Source organism: Jatropha curcas, chromosome 4 (genome assembly GCF_041381405.1).
Source record: "Jatropha curcas cultivar XTBG-Jc1 chromosome 4, XTBG_Jcur_1.0, whole genome shotgun sequence".
NCBI classification, from domain to species: Eukaryota; Viridiplantae; Streptophyta; class Magnoliopsida; order Malpighiales; family Euphorbiaceae; genus Jatropha; species Jatropha curcas.
In genome coordinates, this window is record NC_143154.1 from 31949096 (window position 1) to 31964052 (window position 14957).

At 34.9% G+C, this 14957-nt stretch overlaps 3 protein-coding genes across 4 annotated transcripts; all 3 read left to right on the top strand.

Moving 5' to 3' along the window:
- The first annotated feature begins 1356 nt into the window (after positions 1 to 1356).
- LOC105645618 (Serine/threonine-protein kinase WNK (With No Lysine)-like protein) lies at positions 1357 to 6665 on the top strand. 2 transcript variants are annotated; one of them, XM_012231263.4, is made up of 10 exons: positions 1357 to 1904; positions 2494 to 2583; positions 2771 to 2879; positions 3007 to 3048; positions 3162 to 3221; positions 3529 to 5163; positions 5269 to 5370; positions 5467 to 5613; positions 5714 to 5839; positions 5948 to 6665. In XM_012231263.4, exons 1-10 carry the CDS (start codon positions 1810 to 1812, stop codon positions 6134 to 6136), a joined length of 2595 nt encoding a protein of 864 aa, XP_012086653.1. In that variant the 5' UTR covers positions 1357 to 1809; the 3' UTR covers positions 6137 to 6665. The 2 variants fall into 2 exon arrangements, with proteins under 2 accessions (XP_012086653.1, XP_012086654.1); XM_012231264.4 differs by lacking the exon at positions 1357 to 1904 and adding an exon at positions 2111 to 2261.
- A 2954-nt stretch (positions 6666 to 9619) lies between these two features.
- Positions 9620 to 12077, top strand: LOC105645616 (aluminum-activated malate transporter 10). The gene is made up of 6 exons (XM_012231262.4): positions 9620 to 10322; positions 10422 to 10562; positions 10666 to 10938; positions 11023 to 11129; positions 11221 to 11364; positions 11454 to 12077. The coding sequence occupies exons 1-6, from the start codon at positions 9992 to 9994 to the stop codon at positions 11925 to 11927; spliced, it is 1470 nt and encodes a 489-aa protein (XP_012086652.1). The 5' UTR covers positions 9620 to 9991; the 3' UTR covers positions 11928 to 12077.
- A 135-nt stretch (positions 12078 to 12212) lies between these two features.
- On the top strand, positions 12213 to 14931 carry LOC105645615 (HIT-type Zinc finger family protein). The gene is made up of 5 exons (XM_037639631.1): positions 12213 to 12584; positions 12678 to 12750; positions 12842 to 12995; positions 13589 to 13630; positions 13928 to 14931. The coding sequence occupies exons 1-5, from the start codon at positions 12499 to 12501 to the stop codon at positions 14788 to 14790; spliced, it is 1218 nt and encodes a 405-aa protein (XP_037495559.1). The 5' UTR covers positions 12213 to 12498; the 3' UTR covers positions 14791 to 14931.
- The last annotated feature ends 26 nt before the right edge of the window (positions 14932 to 14957 follow it).

A 14957-nucleotide genomic window follows, 5' to 3' on the forward strand; every position in this document is an offset into this window, starting at 1 on the left:
ATCGTTTAACGTTTTAACTCAAAACTATAAAAACTATTTTAAAAAACTGTTGTCGAACGCAATCTCACTGGGATCAGGAATTTACGAATATCATTCTAATTTCTATAAATATGTGTGAAACGAACAAAATATTTTTTTTTTTGAAGAAAAAGAAAAAATCATGATTTGCATAATTTATTAGCCGCAAAAATCATGAATGGTTGGGCTGCTATGAATTAATTTAGATAAGGACGTGAGATTTTATACTCTTTGGCCTTTGGATGGTGACCTTCTCTTGATGGTATGCAAATTAATTAATTAATACCATCAAATTAATTAATTAATTAATTAAATGGCTCTTTTTTCCACCAATAGTCATATTTCTACTACTAATAAAATATATCATAAAAAGCATATTACTAATCCAACTAATCCATGCTTTATAGCTATCCCACCATATTAAAAAATCCATAAAAGTTGAAATTTATATAATGGTAATTTATATTTTCTTTTTAAATATTTAACATTCTAAAAAAGTAAATATTTTATTTGAATAGTCAGTGAGTTTTGATGTTCTGTCAACATCATGTTTGTTTCAATTTGATTGATGATCATATCGTTTAAGATAAATTATTTTTATCCAATAATTTATAATGTATATATTTTATTTATTTTGAACACTTATTTCAAAATTCACATTCTAAATTAAGATGGAGAATATATTTAGTTTTATTATAGTATTTTATATTAAATTGTCATTAACATTAAAATTTATTTGAAATTAAATACTAGAAATAAAAGTAAAGTTAAAAATTAAAGAAATAAATACGATAGAATCTTAATTTTATTACATATAAATCCTCATTGATTAACAAAATTCTCTACATAAATTTCCCAAAATTAAATCATACATAGGGAAATCCAAAACCTAATAAACACAACCAATCAATCGTCACAATTTCTTTAAACAGATTGAATACATTTTTTTAGGATGTGGAAACCTTTCAAACAGTATAAAGTAAAAATTTTTTACCCTCCCTATAATGTAAAGTTACTAAAAATCGGATTTTTATTTTCGATTTTATAGAGTTGAGATGGCTTACCATCTAATCAATCGTCACAATTTCTTTAAATAGATCCAATACATTATTTGTGCATCATTTTTAATTGTACCTACACTTTAATCTCATTTTAATACAACTTTGATCTCGCGAGATTTTGGAGACTAACCAAAAGAGAAAATCAACTACCATAACCGGCTACAGCCGGTAAAGCGACAAAGAAAATAGCAAACCAAGATCCGGATGGGACCGGTCGCCGGGAAAAACAATGACAAAGATATTAGCACAGTAAATGCTCAAAGATCTCCATTCTTTGTCCTGTAAGAGAAAGAAAGAAAGAAAGATACACACTCCTATACATATAGGGGAAAGATAAAGATAAAGAAAAAGAGAGAGACAAAATCACAGAACTAAAAACCACCCTTTCTGGCTTTCTCTCTTTATTTATATATATAAACCCATTTGCTTTTAATCCCTTACTCGACTCACTCTCTCACCGACCACTTTCAGCTTCCATATATTTTTCTTGCAAGAAAACAATCTGTTTTACAATAGCAGCTTTGTTTGGCACTTCTAAGTTGAAACCCTTCACAGGCTTTGCTCTTTTCTTGTTTTTGGGTTCAGTGTTTTCTGTTGCCAGACAACACTTTTCTTTTTCAGACACAACAGTAGAGCTTGAGCTGGTTGACTCGGACTGGAATCGTTGAATAATGGGGTGTTGAGTAATGAGTTTTGGATCGTGAAGTGTGGATTGAGTAGTGAAACTAAAATGGGTTCGGTTTTGAAGGAGACGCTTAAGAGTCTTTGTTGTAGTAATGGCTGGTCTTATGGAGTTTTCTGGCGCTTGGATCAAAGAAATTCTATGTAAGTTTGTTTCTCTTTTGTTTTTCACTTACATATTTACTTTCTTTTTTGTCTTTACTTTTAATTTTTTTTGGAGGGGCTTTATCTTTTGTTTGCTTCTTTCAAGTTAGAAGCTTTTGGCTCCCTGTCCTTGTTGCAATTTTTTTTTTTCTTCTACTCTCTCTCTCTTTGTTTTTTTTTTTTTTTTTTTTTTTCGAGTTCATGCTGTATGCAAATTTGACCTTGTATACCAATCCTTGACCACCATATCTTGATCTAAACTTGTTTTCTTTTTCCTTTGAAGAAGTGAAACAAAAAATGAAAGCTTAAAAGTTGGTAAATAATGACATATTAATTAAGGAGGATATCCGGATTTCAGTAAGTAAATTCTCAAGTAAAGGTCTTTCCTTTAATGTTACAATTTGATATCAGTTCACTGCAAATCGTGCCTACATTATTAGAGGTTCTATCTGAGATCAGGTTTCTTTTTGAGGATAAAACTTTCAACTTTTACTATCTGACCCCTAATTTTGAAAGTAGCAAATGGTTTCTGGTTTGACATTTGTTTTTGGCTGTGTAATATAATGGTCTTTCGCTTACTTTGCACCAGGTTGTTGACAATGGAAGATGCCTATTATGAAGAAGAAATGGGGGCAGCTGTTAACAATATGCTTCTTCAGGCCCATATGCTGGGTGAAGGGTAAGCTCAAATTTTGCATAACGTTTTAGTTCAGCAGCAAAATTTTTGGGTAAATTTTTGTTAATAAATTTCCAAATTTCATTCTTAAGACCATAAATATTAACAACTTATTTAGTTTAAAGTACTAGAAAAATTATTTACAGGGCTAAACTTTTTTTTTTTTTTTTTTCATTTTCTAATAATTCAGACTTGTTGGCCGAGCTGCTTTGTCTGGGAAGTGCCAATGGATTTTCTCAGATGCTAACAATGGAGAAAGTAGTTCTGCCAGTTCTATTGGAGGCCAAGCTATGTGCCAGGTGCTTCTCTTCTTTCTTCTTTAGTCAATATCTAACATGCAACTAGTTTTCAGTGGGTGTTTTTGTGAAATTTTCGTATTGTTTCCATTATCCACTTATTTGAAGATTTGTCTTCTCAAAATTGCAGGATGATTATGAGATTCAACAACAAGTTTCCTCAGGACTAAAGGTAGCACATTTAAAGCTTCTTCAAATCTACAGTCTTCTGAATCTATGTTAGTATCTTTGTGCAAGAATGTATATATATGGCCGTTCTTACCCACTGTTAAATCCCATTTGCAGACAATTGCAGTAATTCCAGTGGAATCTCGAGGTGTGATACAATTTGGATCAACCAAAAAGGTTAGGATACTGAAAGCATATCAAACAATGTTCATTGTTATGCAACCATATGCATTTTGGTAATTTTGGTGGCGTCATTTTTCCATCAATGTACTCTTTCGGAGAAAGGATTTCCAGTCTTTTTAATCCATCAGTCATTGCAGTTGGTGTCAAATTCGGAAACTAACAGATCCTAAATTGATGTCTGATTTACATGAAATTCTGTTTGTGCATGCCTGTTACATGAAATAGGTTGTGTAATAGATTCCGTCACATATATCAAGGCATCAATGACTGGTTAATGATGCTGATGCTATTACTACTGCAGAATTTGCAGACACCAGAGTTTCTGGATCAAACAAAAAGATCGTTCAGTGAGATGGACAATATTGATGTCCTTGCTTCTCAAGGCAGCCCATCTTCACCTTTCAACTATAAAAATTGTGATCTTAATGAGTGGTTTGCATCCTTCTGTAATGCTAATATCACACCTATGCATGGTGGGAGCAGCAGCGATCTGATGGAAATGGCTTATACTTCAATGAATCTCACTCAATCCTCTGGTTTCGCTTCCGATTTTCAACAAGAAAAGATCAACCCTTTATATTTGGACTCATCTCCTCTTACTAACCAATTGCAGACAGCTTATACTGAAGCTCAAGTGATACTATCCAGTAATCCTACTACTCAGTTCCAGAAGGCGTCTTCACAATCTGCCTTCTCTGTAGAGAAGTCAGCTGCTAAAACCCCTTTTAATGGGGGTTCTATAATAACTTCATTGGAGTCGCAGTTGCCATCTGAAATAGGGGTCCCAGATTCTTCATATGTGCTCTCTACGAAAGAAGATACTCCAGTTTTTTGTGTCCCCACAAAACAAGATTATCAAGGTGACTCAACTGTTACTTCATTGTATAGATCAGGGGGATTGGTTAATGTGGAAAGGAGTGGTCAACAAAATTCCGGAAGATCAATCAGCGATTGGCATTCTGCTTCATCATATCATGCAAATGAAAGTGGATTTCCAGAAAGAGAAACAAACTTACAGAGATTCCCAGAAGAGTTTAAGTTGGATGAGTTTGCTACGGATATTTCTAACTGTTTCATACTGGATAATATTTTTGAGTGGTTTGCTTATCCACCAGATCATGGCATCAGCAAAATGGCAGCCACAGTAAAAGAGAATTTCTCACAATCAGCAGGAGTAGCTTCCGTGTCATCTGACCTGATTGGAGATGATTTACTTGACATTCCATTCGCACAAACAGCTAATTCAATGCAAAGTTCCACCACTGATGCATATGTTTGTGGTGGAGAACAGAAATCTGTAATTGTGAATGATGCTGGCAATGATCTGTTTGAAGGTTTGGGATTGGAATATGGGAAAGGAGAAGCTGGCGATAGCCAAGAAAATATGATGAAACCAACAGTGAGTGTTGGTCACTTGGCTACTAGCACTTGTGGTTCAGAATGTGTCTCAGAGTTGGATGACAATTCTGCAGTTGGGCCACGAAAAGGGTTGTTTTCAGAATTAGGAATTGAAAAGCTTCTAAATGGAAGTAATAATTCTAGTTACATTACCAATCCTAGCATTGATGATCAGTTTTCAACTGCCAAGAGAAGAAGATTGGATAGTTCATTGCTCAGTCAAGTTCAGCTGGGGGGTTTTTCTTGCTCTAGTGGCAGCATGACAATTCAGCCAGCATATCATAAAGACAAGGCAAGCAATCTTCTATCTAAAAGAGAGGAGTTCCCAAAATCACAAGCAGGTCTATGGATTGATGATGGCTATATCATCGAAGATGGAGGTACTGCTCTAGGAAAATCTAAGAAGCCTGAGGAACCTACAAAGGCCACCAGGAAACGAGCCAGACCTGGGGAAAGTACTAGACCAAGGCCAAAAGATCGTCAGCAGATCCAAGATCGCATGAAAGAGTTGAAAGGGATAATCCCTGACGGTGGAAAGGTATGCAATCCTGACGGAGATAATCCGCGAAGGAAGTGTACCCTGTTATTTATAGCATAACATATTGTAAATTGCTAATGTATATTCATTTGGTTTTTGTAACAGTGTAGCATTGATGCTTTGTTGGATCGCACCATTAAGTACATGCTTTTCTTGCAAAGTGTGACAAAATATGCAGACAAGCTTAAACAAGCTGATGATCCAAAGGTAAATGGTTGATTTGTTTATCTATTGCATGCAGATAGGATATATTGGTTTTTGGTGATATAATTGACTGATACAAGTAAAACTGCACTTTCATAGCTTATCAGTGAAGAGAACAAAACAGTTCCTAAACACAACAGCACAAGTGGTGGAGGTGCTACATGGGCCCTGGAAGTTGGAGATCAATCAATGGTTTGCCCTATCATAGTTGAAGATCTCAGCCCTCCTGGCCTAATGCGTATAGAGGTATGCAAGATGAAGAGATAAGACAGTGTGTCTCATGATAATCTCATAGCAAACTTCAGCATCTGAACTCACTGAACACATTTTATCTATTCTGTTGCAGATGCTTTGCGAGGATCGGGGATTCTTTCTCGAGATAGCAGATGTAATTAGGGGCTTTGGTTTGAATATATTGAAGGGATTAATGGAAACTCGAGAGGATAAAATATGGGCGCGCTTCATTGTTGAGGTATGCAAAGCAGCATTAGATCTTTAACTTTCTTTTTTGGGTATAATACAAGAATGACGTAATATATATATAGAATGCTAAGAAAGCTGATATTACGATATATGGCAGGCAAACACAAACATAACAAGGATAGACATACTTTGGTCCCTTGTCCAGCTTCTACAACTAACATCAACAAGTGGGATCGACTCGACAAATCAGCCTAGTAATGTTATGAATGGCAGGGTTCCTCTTTTAAACAATTATCAGCAACCTGCATTACCATGTTCTATTGGTGTGGCGGAGGCACTCCAATGAACGAGACCTCCTAAATAAGTACTTCTTTCTAGAACACCTTGAGCATCCGCACATCTCGAGGTACTGCAGTGATTGGTGTCCTTGTAACAGCTGAGAAAGACTGAAGTGAGAAAAGGAGGATCTCCGTTCCATTTTGACTACCTTGGAAATGGAAAGAAATGAAATGTGAATACAGTTGGTAGATAGAAAATAGTTCAAAAGGAATGAATGGCAACTCATTACATGTTACCATTGACTACTTAGTTATAGAGTTTGCCCTGTGCAAGACATGATATGCGCCCTTGTCCGTTATTTGATCCTGGCGAGTTTGGTGTATTTTATATCTGATTTGCATATGACTGAAACGAACACTAGGAAAGCATATTAATTTGTTTGTGCTTTTTAGTTTTCTCAGGTTGCTCCTGCCATAACTTGTTTATAGTGTCTGAAGCTTAGAAACTTGCTAGTCATAGGCTAACCACCGATTTGTTTTGCAGCCATCTATTGTTGTTTCACTAGTATAATAATAGTAATTTGCTCTCTCCTGCCATGCACTGATCAAATATTATCTTTTGCTGTCCTTTTGTTGCTTCACCTTGAATGCTTTTTTAACTTTTAACATTATGATTATAGTTGCCAGACTTTTGTATTCTTTTTGCTGCTTACCTTAGGTGACAAGAAAACATCATTCTGTGCATAAAGTATGAAGAGAACAATATCGTTCTATTTCAAAATTTCATCTTTTCAATGAAACCTTAATTTGGAACTTTGGATTTGCTCAGCAAATGGTCACTACTTTTTTATACTTTCTGATTCATTAGAATTATAATTGCTCAAGTAGTTAATGGTCTATTTATTATACCTTTAAGGGTATCAACTCCCTCATCGATGGCAAAAGGAAGGGTTATAGATGGATTTGGTCCTGATTGACGGGAAAACAGGTGAAAATTCTTATAATCAATAGGGCTCGAGCTTTCCATCTTTCTAACCGATTCTAATTTAATAGAGTCTCCAGGATTTACTTTTTATCCAAATCACTTTTTTTGGTGATAGTATCTAAATTAATAATTTGGGATGAAATAATAAGTTCTACCCACTAATTTCTAATATAAAGTATTATACACGGCCTTCAAATAATAATCAATTAATCACCGATCAGCATGAGTTAAATGATTCCATGGCATTGGCAGTTAAAGAAAATGATATTCATTGACGTGTGAAGAAAAATCCAAGCTGCAATGGTGCTTGGATTAGAGAGGAAATGCCACGTATGTGAAGCCAACCATAAAAAAATATAATTTTTTCTTATTTACCAATCTTTTAGTTTTTTTTTTTTATTTTTTATTTTTAGGAAAATACCAATCTTTTAGGTTTGGTGTAGACTAGATAGGTAAATTTAATAAAATACATAAAAATTAACCATGATATTGCCTTATTACTATAAATAAAAAATAATATACATTTGGTGAGAAATATTTCCCACCCAATTTTTATGCATTGAGGCTAAATCTCTTTCCTTGTCAATTCTAAATATATACTCTTCTTCCAATTTTTGTTCATCTACGAGGTATTCAGGCTCATATTCATTTAATGATCCATATAACGAGAGGAATTGGAGCTGGCTCGTGGAGATTTTTGTACTGAGGTGGCTTGAACTCACGATCTCGTGGATCCCTTCAACTTTCTTAGGTGCTCTTTGTTACTGAGCTATCCTTTGCGTTAAAATCAAACTCTAATTGATAAGAAATAGAAACACCTGCCTAAGTCTACCTTCAAAATTATTTTCTAAATAATTTGAGAATACTCTCTAATAAATATTATTTTCTAGTTGGTAAGAAATAGAAGCACTCATACTTACCAAACAGATATATACACAAGTTGATTGATCTCCAAATGGCAATACTATAATTAGAACATTAGACATATGAAAGGTACATTTGTGTTTGTGGGCAAGAGGGGCACCTTTTGCTTCAAGCTTTTTGATAGTTGAGTGTGCCTTTCAAGTGGAAAAGGCTTCCAGAACACTATTGGCTAGATAAGTGGTTTTTCCATTCAAGTGATAACCAACATAAGCCAATTATAAATCCTACTTAATTAAACCCTAATCTCCTAAATTATAAAGATTTGATTAATTAAACTAGCAAGGATTGTCCTAATCATGACCTAATTTGGTGGAAAGCATATATAGCTTTAAGAGATACAATATCATAAGAATGTTAATTAACAACTTAAACCAATTTGCAGACTCAAAAGGCGTGGCAACACCACTAGCTAGACATGTCTTATTCTAATATATTACATATCATATCCTGCAATTTCAGATTCATATTGCTTTCTCCACTTACAATGAATACTATAGGAACGGTTCATAAGATCTATTAGCATGCTTGACAAATTGCCTTTGAAATTAGGTCATTCTCTTATTCATGTACTAATTTATACGGCTAATATTGAAAACTATTCATAATTTAATATTGAAGTAAAATAATAAAAAAAAAGAAGCGTTTTTATGTTTTTTTTATTTATTTTTAGGAGGTTAAATAAGTCAAAATAACACGATGGGTTATACAATATGGGTAAGCCCTCTCTTTGACTCATCAAATTGATGAAAACTCTTATGATCGAGAGGATCCTTACAAGAGAAACACCAGATAGAATTCACTTATATTCAATGTTACTTCTCTTTTCATTTCTTTATTTTCATTTCTAATTTAATATATGTATAAAGTAATAAGTGATAAATGACATAACATCCTTCCCGTTTCTTTATTTTCATTTCTAATATAGTATATGTAGAAAGTAATAAGTGATAAATGATATAACATCCTTCCCGGTTCCTCTTTATCTTAATTCTTAAATGTAAAAATAAAGAATTATGAATCGCTAGTGTACTATTTTTGTTGCTTACCAATTTACCCTACAAAAAAGATGAGATATTAAAACGTTTTACACTGAAATGGTGCTCTTCCCTAATTTTCTTATATGATCCAAATTTGAAAATGCAGACAGATGAGAAAGGAAGCTGATCAAAAACCCACTTATAAGAAACATCAACAGTACTAGACAAAAAGCTGAAAGCTTTTAATGATCCCACTCATTAAAGATGACATTCAGCTTTTCATTTTAGGTTACATTATGTCAAAACCGATATTTTAAAGTTGGGTTTTAGGTCACTAAGCAATAACCATGGCCTCTTTCTCTCTCTCTACATGCAAGACATCGTATACAAAGTTCCAACCTCATATATGTGATAATGATTATTGCACTAACTTCTTGATTGAACGTGCAACTTACATGTATATATTTTAAAATGTATAAGACAAATGACTAGGAAGTTAATTTGTTTATTAAACGTGTTCAAATATACTTTCTGAAAGATAATTTCTTTGGAAATATATATTTTCTAGGAAATATACTTCCGGGAAATAAAGCATTTTGAACCAAACAATGCCTTAGGTTATAAAAATGGAGTAATTTTAAAACTACATCACAGCAACTCTCGTATATCAGTAATAAAATAATAAAAACAGTTCTTTATAATATCAAAGGCATGGAAGAGAGAGTGCTGTCACCTACATAACCCAGAGCTCCAGACCTTACCTACCATAAAAGAAAAAAATAAATAAAGAAATGACACTATAGAATCTAGAATTCCCCTGCCAATGATTTTTTCCCTTTATTCTTTATTTTTGTTTTTATATTGACAAATTCTGCAAGAGACACACACCAAATTCCCCTTTATATATGAACATTGACTTCCCTTACTTTGCATGGAATGAAGAGGCTTGGAAGCTATTACTTTTTCCAAGTCCTGACAGTATCTATAACCTTTCTTTCTTGTTTCAATTTCAAGGAAAAACCCAACAAATAATATAAATGGCTGAGGAGAAGAAGGCAGCAAATGGAGTGGAGTGGAGGATAAGTTTAGAACATGGGTCATCAAAGATTATGGTGGAGGAATCTTCAGGGCCTGCAGTTAGAGCCTGGCTTGGTCTAAAATGTCTGGTCCTCAAAGTTGGGAAATTCTTTGGTAAAGCAAAGGAAGTTGGGGTGAATGACCCTAGAAAAGTAGTTCATTGCCTTAAAGTAGGGATGGCACTGTGTATTGTCTCTCTGTTTTACTATATGAGACCTTTATATGAAGGTGTTGGAGGAAATGCTATGTGGGCAATTATGACTGTTGTTGTAGTCTTTGAAAATACTGTAGGTAAGTTATTAACTGACTTGATCGTTCTTTAGCTAAGTAGTAAAAAACCAGGCTATCTAAAATGTAAAATCACCTTCCCTGACAAAATATTTTTTGCAGGTGCAACAATATATAAGAGTTTGAATAGAGTGTTAGGAACTTCTCTTGCTGGAATGCTTGCTTTTAGTGTTCATTGGTTGGCTACTCAATCTGGAGAGAAATTTGAGCCTATCATTGTTGGAGCTTCAATTTTCTTACTAGGTATGCTTATATATGACTCACCTGTTATCATTAATGGATTAACAAATTAAGATTAATTATCTGAAACTCACTCAGTTTTTATAATTGTTGCCTTTTCTTTCAGCTTCTTCAGCTACCTTCTCTAGATTTATTCCTTCAGTTAAACAGTGGTTCGATTATGGAGCCATGATCTTTATCCTCACTTTTTGCCTGGTTGCTGTTTCTGGGTATCGGGTTGATCAATTGTTTGAAATGGCTTATCAGAGACTATCTACCATTATTATTGGCACTTCCTTGTGCATTTTTGTAAGCATGCTTATTTGCCCCATTTGGGCTGGTCAAGAGCTTTATACTCAACTTACTAGCAATATGGACAAGCTTGCCAATTCCTTAGATGGTAAGTGCTTGTCTTCCCATATGCAAATGAAAATAAAAACTTGCCAATTTTACTAAAGAATGATAATTTTACAATTACTTTCAGGTTGTGTAGCTGAGTATTTCAACAGTAATGACAATAACAAAACATCTGACAAGAACTTGTTTGGTTACAAATGTGTTCTGAGCTCAAAGGCCAGTGAAGATTCCATGGTAAGTGCTCGTTGGGACTAATAGAGTTGATCCATCAAATAGCTAATGCCATAAAAAATTTGATTAAAACTGTGTGGTTTATACTTGACAGGCCAATTTTGCTAGATGGGAGCCTGCACATGGCCTTTTCAGCTTCAAACATCCATGGAAACAATACCCGAAGATTGGTGCTTCTTTGCGTAGCTGGGCTTGCTGCATTGAGGCTCTTACAAGCTGCATAGATTCAGAAAATCAGGTAATTAGTTAATCAATCCACGATACTGAAAATCTTTCTTTCTCTTTTCTCTTAGCACAAAGGAAACTGATCTTTCTTTCTTTTAACAGACACCTGAGTTCATTAAGAAGCAACTAGACAGTGTTTGCTTAAGAGTGAGTTCTAATTCATCGAACGTGATAAAAGAGCTGTCAAAAACCATAAAGAAAATGAAAAGATCACCGAATATAGATTTCTTCATTGAAGAAATGAATAGTGCAGTAGAAGAACTGCAAGAAGCTATAACATCCCTTTCTAGTTTGTTCAGTCCACCTGAAAGCAAGAAACCTGATGAAGTCGACTCTGAGGCAATGGACACAATTCCTCTCATGGAAGTTATTCCAGTGGCAACTTTTGCTTCTTTGTTAATAGAAGTTGCTACAAGAACCAAAACCATTGTTAAGGAGGTTGAAGAACTAGCAAAATTAGCTGAATTCAAAGTTGCAGGTGAAGACAAGTGCAAAGAAAACCAACCCAACAACAGAATTGAACTACAAAGTCAAGCCAAAGATGAGGAATCCATGAAGGCTCTTCAAAGGGTTTGATTTTATAGTTTCTACACAATATTTATTACACCATAACTTGAAATTTCCAATTTGGATTACCCATTGTTTGGGTTGCAAATGGCTGTAGACATTTATGTAACAATATACACATTCATAATAATAAAATATATATATATAAATCATCTGTTGTTTTTGTGTTTAATACTTAACGCTGAAATTAGTTAAGGGGTCAAAATACTAATTTTAAAATAATAGGGGGTAAAAAACTAATTATAGTAAACTACAAAGAGTATTATAGGCATTTACAGAAAAAACGGAGGGAGCCCATTTCATTCTGAATATTACGACGTCGTTCGATCTCCTAATTATTTTCCTCTCCGCTTCGTTTGTCCCTGATTCTTAACCCTAACCGTCACAAATCCAGAACCGCCAAGAACTTTCGAGCGATTCACGACCACCGTCTATATTTCTGTAGTTCTGTTTCAAGCTTTGAAGGAAGATATAGATTTTTGCCTTCTACTAACGGGTTTGATTTAGGAAACCCAAATCCAAAATCCGAAAGCTCTAACGGCAACTGCTGTTTCTGTCGTTTTGCTTGGATTCTAGTAACATGGCAGAGATGAACACAATCCTCACTTCTGAGAAACCTTCGAATCCTTCTCCTCTGGACCCTCCTAATCGGATTATCTGTCACGTGTAAGTTCTTCTTCTCCTTATTCAATTTCAAAGTGTTTTTTTTTTTTTTTTGGCTGCACTCTTTTATCTTATGTTCTCTTTTCAATTGTGCAGGTGCCAGAAGCAATTTTCACAGTATACTTGCCCTCGCTGCAATTCTCGATACTGTTCGCTTCAGTGCTATAAGGCATGCTATATAAACAATCATTCGGAGGAGCTTATATTTTTGTTTGTTTATTGGCATTCCTTTGTTTCTTATATTGGTTTTTGTTGTACAGTCTCATAGTATTCGGTGTACGGAATCGTTCATGCGAGAGAATGTTGTGGAGGAGCTTAGACAAATGCAACCTAATGATGAAACTAAGCAAAAAATGCTTGAAATATTGAAACGACATTCGGAGGAAGAAGAGATGGACGGCATGGACGAGGATGGTGGGTGTGTCTCTCTTTTTTTAATTCTGCTATGTCACTTGCAAGTTCACTTTAATGATGTCTGCTTACCCTTGAGGAACCCTTCTATTGCAAAATCTTCAGTTACAACTTAGATGTAAGAATAAGATACAACTTAGATGTAAGCATAATATAGGTTAGTCTCAGGTTTTCAGCTGATTTCAGACCAACGATAGCAATAGCATATGATGAGCATCTGTTTGGTTAGATATCGAAGTTTATAATTGGTCTGAGAATTGCTTAAGCACAAGGGTGGCTAAAGCTGCTTGCATTTGTTTATATTAGCATGTGAGTGGATGATTTGTTCCTGTCTTCATCTCTGTTTGCAATCTACACTTTGGCTACTTGTCACTGAATCACTGAAATATAAAACATGAGGTAGAACTTTTTATTTCTGCTGCTGATTTTGTGATCCTTGTATTAACTCAACTGTAAAATGATTTATTACCATTGCAGCATCTTATGTCGTTACTGCAACATTTTATGTCGTTATTGCAGCATTTTTACATGTCATCATCAGTTGAGTTACTAATTCTGTGAAAGGTGTGCTTACTGGATTGTTCTCTTGTTGACAGATTTTCTTCTATCTGAGGAGACCATTCAAAAGGTTTTGTCAGGTATATTCCTCTATTTCATCTTACTTGTGTATTTCTTGTCTTGTTTTCTTCTTCTTGTTCTTGTTCTTGTTCTTGTTCTTTTAAATGCTACCTTTCAAATGCCTTTGCATGCCTATCACTCCACCATTTTGATTTTCTCTTAGAAGATAAAAAAAAAAAAAAAAAAAAAAGAAGAAAATTCCTGATCTTTGGATTAGTTGAATGTTAAGAGTAGCTGGTCTATCTTTGCAGGGTTTGCACTCTGGATTGAATGCTATTGGCAAGAAACTAATAGACTTTTTTCCCCTGTTATTTCAGGAGGTTCAATCAGTTTTGATGACTTATCTGTAGAAGAGAAGAAGCAGTTCCAAAGAGCTCTGGCATCTGGAGAACTTAGCAAGTTGATTGAGCCTTGGGAACCATGGTGGTTGAAGCCTTCTGCCAGAAAAATTTCTCTCAGTAAGGAAGGGACTCTACTTATCCGACCACTTGTTGAGCAGGAAGCATCTCTGGCACCTCAAGATGATGGAGAGCAGTCAGGAGAAATTCCTCCTGGCCTTGAAGTCCCATTGACCCCTGTTAAAAAACTTCTATCTACAGAACCATCACCACTTTTAGCTGTTCACTTGGTTGATATTATATATAGCTACTGCTTCACATTACGTCTTTACAATGGTGATTGGCAATCAGATGCCATAGGATCATCAGTGGTGGCATTGAGCGTCTCTTCTGTCTTAGGTCAAGGTGGGCAGCCAGAAACAGTTGGAGAAGCTCTGTCTTTCTGCTTGGAAAAAACTTGCTCTCCAGATTACAAGCATATGGGGGGTTTACAATTTGGACTAGCTCTTATTAGTGATGTGATAACCCTACTGTCACTTGGGAGTTCTGCTTTAATCTGTGCACTCTGCGATTTGCAAAGACTGATTCAGTCTGGGGGAAGGGAGTTGAAAAGCGAGAAATCCAGAAAGTCGGAAATCAAAAACAAGCTGAAGCTTGCTGAGAGGAAAATTTATTTCATAATATGTTGGGTGCATGAGCAGCCGGGGGAAGCTTGGTCTTCCTTAGCTGCCATTGTAGAGGCAGAGAAGAAGAGAGTCATGGAGTACAGAAATGATAAGCATTCTACAAGAATGAAGAATAATTCCGAGACACAGAAAGTTTTGATAGAGGAGATGAAGTAGAGTTGATGACTGTTGTATAATCAAAGCTTGTAAATCTTGTATGATTTAGCGTAACATTATTATTAGCCAAATCCTTAACAAGTTGAGGAAGAAATTTGATTCTGGTAATTATGAATTAATTGTGATTTTTCATTTCCGTAATCAGCTCAGCTTCAAATGTATTTCCG